The sequence below is a fragment of the Diaphorina citri genome, unplaced genomic scaffold, assembly GCF_000475195.1.
Source record: "Diaphorina citri unplaced genomic scaffold, Diaci psyllid genome assembly version 1.1 scaffold1678, whole genome shotgun sequence".
Lineage (NCBI taxonomy): Eukaryota > Metazoa > Arthropoda > Insecta > Hemiptera > Psyllidae > Diaphorina > Diaphorina citri.
Window position 1 is genome coordinate 4937 of NW_007379104.1, and position 11593 is coordinate 16529.

The window sequence follows — 11593 nt, forward strand, 5'->3', positions numbered from 1 at the left end:
AGGGGATTTTTTTCCCTAATTTTTACCATTGATAATACAGTATTGGAAGTACCGCCAATTGTTAGAAAAAACATCAGGTGACTTCTGTAAACAAAAAGGAGATCATTTTCCGTTTTGCAGTCGAAGTGTTTTGTTCATAAGTAAAATAAGACAAACATCAAATTTTCGAAAACTCGGGCTAATATGGGTTAACATGATGCTAATATGAGACCATAGATCCAGGGTGGGAGGGACGATGTATGATGGGTAGTTAATTAGGTATGTACAATTTTATATAATTTGTGTCCTTGGATTTTTTGTGATATCCAGACTGGCTGAGATCCGAACTCGCAAACTTTCGATTGACTGAGCTTTGTCGATGTTCATTTGACACATCCACTAACTGAAAGTGATTTTCCCTCATAATCTACCAAAGATAGAAAAATACATCTCTTAGAACTTAGAGGTATAATTATAGTTTTTCACAATGACAAATCAATTGAGTAGAAAGATAATATTATGTATCATCTATCGATATATTTCCACATACCCAATGACATCATTAAATAGGAAATTTTCCGAGAAAAAATTTGGGTTCGTATCACAAAATGTAACTTTTACAATTTTGATAAATATATAATTAAATAGGATTAAAAAAGTAAATACCTACATGGTAATTGTGATTTTTTTACTATTTCTATGTATGATAGGTAGGTACATATACCTATCTACATTTATGTAATTTGTTAAACAAGTAAAGTAGATCTATTTATACTATGGGTACATTCATAGTCGTTTTGGCCTTTTGTAGCCATTTTCCGATTTCTTCAGGTAACTGACAAGATGGTACCTACCTACCTACATAAGACTTGTAAAAACCATACCTACCTAGGTACCTATAAGTTTAACCTACTCACTTGGAATGATTTAAGATCAAAAGGAAATCAGAACAGTCAAGGGAGTAATATCATATGCAATTTTCCAGCTCGAGCTAAAGACCGAAAAAAAGGTAGAGATACCTATCCCAATATCCCATACTATGAATGGAAAGTTAGACACGGGTACTAGCAATGAATATTATGGACTTTCTGTTTTTTTTTTTTTTTTTCTCTCCATACATGAAAATCTCTCCTCTCCGTCCTATCTATCTTTTCCACCATCTTTTTTTTCTCTCTTTTTATCATTAAAACTAATGAAATGGAAAATATGATCGTGAAAATAAATAAATTTTATTTGAAACTCATTTTCCGTAATGAATTTTGAATGCGCTTTCTAATAATTCCATTATTGATTGGGATTCCTTATTGGCGGTCCACCACAGTTCCTGATCTTAATCTTAAAATACACAGTTGTGTTTTATTATTAACTTCACCTCAATTCAAAGTTCACCACAACTTTGATTTCAGAGCTTTACGTACTTTTGAATAAAGAAGGCGATTTTCAATAAAACAAAAGGAAAACTATTTATTCTCAATCCTATAAAATATATTGTAATAAATTTCATATGATAATTTTATCATTTAACATTAGCATTAATATACAAATTACATTTGATGCACCACCATAAATTAAAGAATCACACAAAAATTACCAATAAAATGAGTCGCTCTAATGCTAATGGGTAAATAATGGTTTTCCTGGAAATTGGAAATGGTACTTTACATTGGCTATTCCCATTTATTTGTTTAATAACAATTTATCTTCAATGAGAAAAAATTATCAGGACATAAGGTACCTACACAAAATTGCTTCCTGAAAGGGTCTGACAAGAAAGGCCGACTCTATTCAAATAGAAAAGGGAATAAGAAGAATTATTTGATATTTTGAACCCGAAAAGCTCCCTGTACCAATCAGAGCGACCCATTCTAATTGAACAGCTCAAAAAAAAAAAAAAAAAAAAAAAAATTCCCTTAAAAAAAAAAACAAAGAAAAAAATATACAAAAAGCATAGCCGCCGGGTTTTCGCCTGAAAACAGAAGGGGCAAGAAACACATTAAGCAAAATATGGCGGAAAAATAAAATGGAGCAGTTGCATTCCAAAGTCAAATCCCATGACCAGAATGATCAAATCACTCAAATTGATTATACCTAGGTAAAAATGAAATAATTGGACGGACAAATTTCACCACAAAATTCTGAATTGGAGAGAGAGTTTTGTGGTGAACCGAAAATAGGTAAATCGCGCAAACAACGATATTTGTTTTGTACAGATATATTGTACACCTATAGTGTTATTGTATTTGTATGAATAAACTGTGTGTGTTGAATGGGTATTGCCACTACATGCCCATAGGGAGAAAAATAAAATATGCAACAGTATTATTATAAAGTTGAACATAATATAAAAACCCCCCTGTGAATATACAAATAGCCCCGTCAGCAAGTTACCATTCAAACGCGCTAGAGGAGGGAGGGCAAAACTTTAAACCTTTCACGAATCCAGAAGTTTAAAGGCAGGTAGAAGGGAAAAGAAGGTGAAATGCCTGGGAAAAGTGCTAAGTACGAAAATATCTGATGCCTGATAGAAAACCGTTCAAATTAGAAAAAATCAATACTAAACTTATTGTTTTATTTTTTAAAGGATGGGTGTTTTTTATATAATTAAATATATACGTATTGCGGGTTTTATTTCTTAGCAATAGAATAACTGCTTCATTATACGTGTTAGTCATAAAATGACCATCCCGTAGTATTCTCATTTAAAATTTCAATATTGAAACTCCTAGGGCCACCACTGCTAAAATGTTAAAAACTTGACCATTAGAAAAAGTTTACCCTCGAAATAAAAGAGTTTTACCAAATTCCAATAGGTATGCGAGATACCTAGGCCCCTATTCATGGTGACTGCTTTTTACAAAAATCACCCTAAAGATCAGATTGAAATTAGATTAGGAATAATGTACCTACAGTGGTAGGTACAAATAAAATCAGTAGGTTACAAAAATCACCCTAAAGATCAGATTGAAATTAGATTAGGAATAATGTACCTACAGTGGTAGGTACAAATAAAATCAGTAGGTCTATACCTGTGTCCACAGTTCCACACTTAGTCGACTATGTATGGAGACAGCTTATTAATGAAAAATAAATAAATTTTATACAAAGTAAAAAGAAACTGCAAAACCTGACAAACGGCATAACTAACTAAGTCCACTTTAGGGAGAAATCTGGGTTTTAAAAGGGCTCTTTCCAATTCATTAGAATAAACATCCAGTCTTTTTAATACCTAATTAATTTGTTCTGAAAAAGAGATCTAGGTATTTTTTATATTATGAATAGAACTACAGGTATACCTAAATATGGGTATTACCTATTTGTTGTAATGACACAAAGTTACCTACACTGGACATTGCTTTGATCCTGGAATGCTACGGATAAAAAATTATTTTTTAGCTTCCAGTGTGTTTTTTTTTTCCAATACTTCTCTCTCTCTCATTGCAGTTTTCCTTTCAATATGCAATTTATTCATTTATCTACATACCTAAACGTACCAATCAACACTATTAATTTTTAATTTTTAGTAGGTAGGTACCTATCTTACTTTTTAGAAATTACAGACAGTCAAGCATGGGATAATGACATCTCCACTAATTCTATTGTAGGTAGGTACCTATCTTACTTTTTAGAAATTACAGACAGTCAAGCATGGGATAATGACATCTCCACTAATTCTATTTTATGTTGCACATTGCATACTCAACATAGTTTCACGGCACTCATACAAATTTGAAATAATAGAGTGGAGGATGAGATTTAGGTTTGCGAAATCTTACTAAAATAGATAAAGTCAGCCTAGTTAGCTTGGAGGGTACCACGTCTGCCTTGTAAGCACTAAGTCATAGATTCGATTCCCGCCCAGGTCGGATTTTATAATAACAAATAGGGTTCTTTATTAAAACGGCTGACTTTCCCCTAGGTAGGTATCCAGCCTGTCTTCCTCCTCTCTTTGCTTTCGGGACGATAAGGCCTTAGCTGTTACAACTAGGCTCTCCCTATAGAATTTGTTATGAATCACCCTGAGCAATCCATGACCTAGGAAAAATATAACAAACTTTCATTCGATCATAAAGTTTATGAAAGTATGTAACTTTCCTTCCTATTTTTATCTTTCTCTCTCAAATTATGCGGAAATAATTTCAACTTTCTGCTTCGAAAATAAATACGCATATCTTTTTTTCTCCTTTTTTTTAATTTGAAAATTAAATTTAGAACTTGGAATTAGTTTGCGAGAGATAAAAGTTAAAAACAACATTCTTCTGTAACTCTTCCGCCACCATAAAAACGTGAATTTGAGTGTACTTGAAACTTTTTCAGCATTTGAAATATTCAGTTCGATAATGAGTAATTTGATAGCTCTACGATAATAGAAATCTGTATCTTATAGAATAATAATTTTATTATTACTAGAATTCAATAATTACCTACCAAGAAAATTATCCAGATAATTGATAGATATTTATCAAGAATTCCTGTTATACAGTGATACCCACAAAAATACATAAGGCCAAAGATAGCCTCTTTTTGTTTTCACAAACAGCTAATTCACTCAATTGATAAAGTCATGTAAGATGATACTTTTTTAAAAAGGACTTTTTAATTTTTTTTATAATATTTATTTTAAGATAATAATTATCCACAAATAACGCTAGCTTGCTCAAAATTTTAATCCTGGGAAAATCTAAAAAAAAAGGAAATTTTCGGAGAAAGTGCTCATAGGGTAAGTGTACCATTTATTCGCCCACCTAAGGGTTTTTCCAGACAAAAACACTTATATCTCTGGTCCTAATTAATTTGGAATTATTTTATTAAATTTTGCACTTAAGCGTGTTCTCCATTATTTTTAAATAACCTTAATTTTGACACTAATTTCATTGTTATAATTTTTCTTGGGCCAATAAATGGTACGTTTTTTAGGTGGGCGAATAAATGGTACACTTACCCTATTTTATTAAATTTTGCACTTAAGCGTGTTCTCCATTATTTTTAAATAACCTTAATTTTGACACTAATTTCATTGTTATAATTTTTCGTAGAAAGTATGCACTTATTTAAGTATTTCTACTTATTCGGATTCAATTATCTTGACACTTACCTACCTACTTCGATTACTTTTACCTGAAAAATACCTACGTACTCGTATATCCATGTTGTACCTAGGAACTTTATTCCAAATTTTCAAAGCCTGTCAAAATTAAACAAGCCAGCCTAGTTAGCTTAGTTGGTAGTGCGTCTGCCTTGTAAGCGCTAGGCCGCGGGTTCGATTCCCGCCCGGGGTGGATTTTATCCTGATGGGATAATGTTCGTTCTCGGAACGGCTGGCTTTCTCCTATCCTCTCTTCCTTCTCTCTTCGATTCAATAGCATAAACAAGCATAACGAGATTCAATTTAAATACTTATTAGGCATGCATTTTAACCTATTTACTATTGCTCACAGTTAATGTGTTAAAGCAAGAGTTTATTCATGTGCATTCAAGTGTAAGTCTATCAAATAACTTCTGTTGAATTTGTTTGTGTTGGAATTGATTTTAAAAGTGTAAGTCTATCAAATAATCTCCATTGAATTTGCGTTGGAATTGATTTTAAATAAGGTTTTCAGCAAAGAAAAATATTCACGGAATTTAGACGTGTTTCTCTCTTGAAGTTCACACATAAGTTACCTCATATCTGAAATTAGAATCGAAGAATATTAAACAAGTCGATATAAAAGAAACTTCCAGCTCTGTGTATAACAAAGAAGCCACTGCTCTCTCCCTCCCCTTTCTCTCCCTCTCCCCTTCGTTCTCTCTCCCTTTCCCTCTCTTTCTCTCTCCCTTCTATCTTTTTCTCTCTATATTTCCATCTCTCTCGTCTCTTTTTACTTCCCTCTCTTTTCTTGTTTTTACTTCTGTCTGTCTACCTCTCTCCCTTCTCTCTTTTTCTTTCCCTCTCTCTTTCTCTTTTTACTTCTTTCTGTGCTTTTCTCTCTCTCTCTCTCCTTTCTCTTTATTTTCTGTGACTTCTATTGGCAATTCACATTGCAATTTTATACAGTACGTACAATTGTATGCAGCGGTACAATAATACATACATGTGGAAGTTCTGAAGTTCAATATCGAAAATTGAAAAAAAGGTAAGCTTTGTCAAAAGGTCTATGAACTTCTCGGAATATTCAAATTTTTATGAACTTCTCTGAATTTCCTTTGTGATCGAATGTAAAATTTGAGCTTGCCAAGGTTTGTCGGTCTGGAGATATTTAATTCTGGAGATATTTTATGGTTAGGTATTCATGTGCAGTGAAACTGCAACAGATCAGTTGCGCTTACTTGGGTGATGTTTCAAAGTCATAGAGCAGGAAAAATGAGGACCAACGGAATTTTTCTTTTTCTTCTACGACTTCTAGATACCGAGATAAATCGATTTAAAAAATACAGGTAAATCGTGAAGTTTGACGTCACGGCATTCTAGATACCGAGATAAATCGATTTAAAAAATACCGGTAAATCGTGAACTTTGACGTCACGGCATACGCTTCGTTTGTTTGTGCGCAAGCGTTTCTGCGCATTTTACCGTGAAATCTGACGTCACAACTCATTGAACTTTTTAATTAGAACGGCAGTTAAAAATTGAATTTTTGACCTTTTAAAGTTACTTTTTCGGAGTTTTGACCTCATATTTGGACTTTTCACATCTTTTAACGTAGGAATCGACCTTTTATTAATATTATTTTCCCAATTGCAACTCCTCCTATATCACAGAATCGAGGGTAAAAAAACACTTAACAGCAGTTATGCCCAGAACTATTGTTTCAAAATAAACAAATTGATAAATAAAAATAAATAAATAAAATCCTAGTTTCATTTCTGAAACATCAACACCTATAACGCTCTCCTTATTTTCTCTAACTTTTCCAGTGTCACCCGAGCTGTATAGGGAATAGGGACTTATTCTGCTTGTTATTAATTTAAAATTTTCATCATAAAAAAGATCAAGAGATTTTGCATTTGACAAAATAATGTAGATCGGAAACCAAAATAATAAAGAGCTGAGCTTGCTCTAGCTCATTAAGAAATCTTTTTTTTTTTTTTTTTTTTTTTTTTTTTTTTTTTTTTTTTTCTAGTATATGAGAGCTTACGGGATGGACAGGGTTGGCCTTTTTCGTCAACTCTCAATCAGACCTAGGGGTGATCGCTTTTAGGCTGACATTTGGTTTTGGCTACAAAATTTTACGAGTGGACGCCCTTCGCACTCAACCTTTGTTATTTCTTTAGCAAGGGAAATTCAAACTGGTACGCTCCGTGTTTAAAGGCCCCAGTTAGACTAAATACGGCCTTAAAACAAAGTAATATAAACAATTAATCAAGGTATATTCAATGTTGCTCAATATGCCTTAGCTGTCCTTTGAAGTTGGTACCGTAGGAAATTTCAGTCTCTACATCTCAGCTCCTTGATAATATCATCTTTTGTCTTGTATCGTCGTTCCAGGAACGAAATAACCAACCTATCATTTTTCTTCCCCTTTTGGTTAGGCGCTTTACCTATGTGTTAAAACATCATAAAACATGTCGTTCACGCTTTTCTTACATTTACACAAGATTAACACCCCATTTTATGAACAAAAATTCTTGCACTCGAGGCAGACTACTAAAACAAATTTCGGCCAATCAGATGTTTGGAATTGATGCTTCTTTTTTTTTAAGAGGTTTGACAGAGGGAACTGTAACTGCTATGGTCTCATCGTCCCGAAATCGAAGAGAGAATGAAGACAGGATAGGAGAAAGCCAGCCGTTCCGGGAACGAACATTATCCCATCAGGATAAAATCCGCCCCGGGCGGGAATCGAACCCGCGGCCTAGCGCTCGTTCCGAGAACGAACATTATCCAGGATAAAATCCGCCCCGGGCGGGAATCGAACCCGCGGCCTAGCGCTTACCGCCTCGAGAACGAACATTATCCCATCAGGATAAAATCCGCCCCGGGCGGGAATCGAACCCGCGGCCTAGCGCTTACAAAAGCCAGCCGTTCCGAGAACGAACATCATCCCGTCAGGATAAAATCCGCCCCGGGCAGGAATCGAACCCGCGGCCTAGCGCTTACAAGGCAGGCGCGCCACCAACCAAGCTAACTAGGCTGGCGCGATTACAAAATCTCCCACTGAAGAAATCTCCCTCAAAATGAGCTCTAACAAAATTAAGTTTCATACCTACCTACTTATTTAAATTTCTATTTATTTTATTTTGTAAAACAAAACAAAAAATAATGCCTAATAATAATAATACCTAATGAAAAATAAAAAAATAGATTGCAACTTATTTTGTAAAAAAAATAAAAAAATACTTTAAAATCAATCTTGGATTTTTACAAAATAAAATAATGTAGGTAATGATCTAAATAAATGGCGATAGGTATAATAATAATAATAATAGACTCTTGAGTGGAAGGTAACCACTAGGCGAGGTTAACGCCTTAGGCGTTCTCTACCACCTAACCCTTATTATCTCAAAAAAATTTAAAATTGAGACAAAATTGGGAGCCATTTATATACCTACCCAATATAAGTTTGGTACTTGAGTTTAAGTTAAGTTTGGTTTGAGGATTCAAGAACTCACCTAATAGGTCCCTCCAGATGTTCTAGGAACTCGAAGATAATGTTGAGTTTGGACGTAATGGCCACCTCTGGTTCATCCAGGGCATCAAAATTGAGACAGGCGCCCAATATTTTACCCCCTTCCCCTACTTCCCGAGATTTGACTATGAAACTGAGTCGGGCCGCAACTAGGGGCTCCCAAATCTGTAAAGTGACGAATGAATTAATAATACATTTCAGTGAATAGGTCGGTCTGGAAACCCTATAAAACTTTTTATTTATTTATTTTATTTTTTTGTGGCAATGAAACCTAACAGATCCTCAAATTGTCCTCATGAGGCTCAGGGCAACAGGTAATAGCCGGGAGTCCATGTTGTTCCACATGTTCACTTGTCCAGATACCAACCACGCAGAACTTGACTTTAGTGATCTCTTGAGAACTGGTGCATTCAACTTACTAGCTTCAAAAACAGTGAATGTATTCCTAAATAGTAGGTTACTCACTACTAATGTAAGTACCAAATTCTCAAACGACGTTGAGAGTAAAATTCAATGCTTCGGCTGGGATTGAACCCACTCCTTCCTGATTACCAGGCGATTTCACCACCACACCACCGAGGTATGTCTATACAAGAGTTTTTTTCTCTTTCTTTCAGGAGTTGCATGATTTTCCTAAAAGAACTCTTTCACCCAACCAATCCCAAAAGTTACCTGTTCCAAAAGTTCGACATAGCAATCCCGTTTTAACTCAGGAATGATCCATCTCTCCAGATCTGCTTTCTCGTAGAAACTATCGGTAATTATTTGGAATAGGTCCTGTTTATGAGCATGGGTTAGGAACACGCATTCGTATTGATTCGATAGGGAGATGCCAGGGTGGGCTTTGTTCGACAGAATAAGGTCTATAATGTCACCTGAAAAATAGAATAGAGTGATACACCCTGTTTATCCCAGCTGGGATAGGACTGAAAAGTTCCTTAACCCCCGCAGTCTAACCAGTGTCTTATATACGAGTATTTTGACATACATATGGGAAACACATATATACATCATGGGGAACAGGCAAATAAAACTCCACTGAGAAAAAAAACTAGGGTGCCGGAAGCTATCAGTTATTATTTGGAACAAATCCTGTTTATGAGCATGGGTTAGGAACACGCATTCGTATTGATTCGATAGGGAAATGCCAGGGTGGGCTTTGTTCGACAGGATAAGGTCTATAATATCACCTGAAAAATAGGAAGCGTTTCCTATTAATTAAAACTAATAATTAAGAAAATTTCAATAACCAGCCTAGTTACCTTGTAAGGTAGTGCGTCTGCCTTGCCGGGGCGAACTTTATCCTAAAGAGATAAGAAGGTTCATTTTCGGAAAGGCTGGCTTTCTCTAGCCTCCCCTCTCTTATTTCAGGAGGATGAGACCTTCGTTGTCAAACTTCTTAAAAGAAGGAAGAAAAAGTTTCCCATGATTTTTTGCTTTTCATTTTTAAAATTGTATAGGTATTTCATCAATTTTTTAGGCACAGCAGGGAACCTTTATTTATTTATTTATTTCAACAGAAAATTCGTCTGAAATGCCCACCCCGGTACTACAGTGCATTTCTTCAGGGTGGACATTTCTTACAAAAATACTTTCTCGTCCTATTATAAACAAACCTATCTGTAAAAACTAAATATCTCTAACTAACAATAACTCTACCTATCTCTAACAAACCTCCCTCTAACAAATACCTATCTCTAATAAACAAATCTTTCTACCATCAATAAGTCTACTTATCCCTAAATCTGTCATCCAGAACCTCTGCAGGGAGAGGAGCAGGGAACCTGTGTAGCTGAAATTGAGAGGATTATTTGTGGACCCCTGTTCATAGAGCGAAAAAGTCGTATTTTAACCCTATAAATCACCTCTTTTAATTATGGCACGTCAACTTTTGGACACCCTGTATATACCGACCTAAAGTCTGCGCAGACACGAAATCCGCCACGGACACCTGATGGCCCGCCTCTCGGAGTTTGGTGATCGTGTAGATCGAGTTGAGCGAATTGCCTCCGATCTGATAGAAGTTAACGCTCTGGCTGACATGGGATCGAACCGAGGACCCTAGAACTTGGACCACGGTGTCGAACAGGACTTTGGCCACGGGCAGGCGGTCGGAGCCGATTCCCGTGTAGTCGATTTGGACAGCGGTGGAGTTGTCTGAAATCAGATGGGAAACGAAATTTGAAAATTCGAGGCCTGCAGTTAAAAATTGACATCAATAAAATTCTTAGGAATCTAGTAATTATGGATTTGTAAAGTTGTTGTGAGCCAGCCTAGTTAGCTTGGTTGGTAGCGTGTCTTCCTTGTACGCGCTAGGCCGCTAGGCCACTTTGATTCCCATCCGAGGTGGATTTTATCCTAAATGGATAATGTTCGTTCTCGGAACGGCTGGCTTCCTCCTGTCCTGTCTTTCTTCTCTCTCCCCATCACCAAACGCCTGCACAACCCGTGTCACCCGTCCCCGTGTGGTGACTACGCTAAATGTTCCATCTCCCACGGATTCCCCGTCTGCTCCTGCCTGCCCCACAATATCGGCGAGCCTCCATTTTGCCGCCCCCGGTGTCACTTCTCCGCCCAATGCCCTCCGTCGAAGACCTGCCTGGGGAAAGTATGCACGGACGCGTGCGCGCGCAACCCGTGCGGCGTAAACACGCTGTGTCAGACGGTCCAGCATCGCCTTCTGTGCGCGTGCAAGCCGGGATACCAGGGCGACCCGTTCCGGATCTGTTTCAAGAGTAAGCGAAGAGATGTCCCCGTTTTGTGCGCTTTCCAAATTGTCTTTTTGCTTCGTATTCTCCTCCTATTTTGCTTACTCGTATCGGTTTGGGAGCTATCCCCTTAGTCTGCCGCTTTCGGAAGTGTTTCAAGAGCAAGCGAAGAGATATTCCGTTTTTTTTTTTTTGCGCTTTCAAAATCGTCTTTTTGCTTCGTATTCGCATTTCCTTTAAGGTTAGGGTTGCCTTACACCTCTGTCCCTTTGAGCTTTTTGTGTACAGAGATTATTTCTTTCA

The 11593-nt window shown here is 36.4% G+C and overlaps 1 protein-coding gene across 1 annotated transcript; it reads right to left on the reverse strand.

Annotated features, from left to right (window-relative positions):
• Positions 1–8565: 8565 nt before the first annotated feature.
• On the reverse strand, positions 8566–11128 carry LOC103516838 (the record flags this gene model as incomplete). The annotated part of the gene is made up of 4 exons (XM_026829131.1): positions 11101–11128; positions 10497–10739; positions 9255–9457; positions 8566–8747 (listed from the first exon to the last, which is right to left on the reverse strand). Coding segments are annotated over exons 1-4 (656 nt in total), but the record flags the coding sequence as incomplete, so codon positions are not given.
• Between the last annotated feature and the right edge of the window lie 465 nt (positions 11129–11593).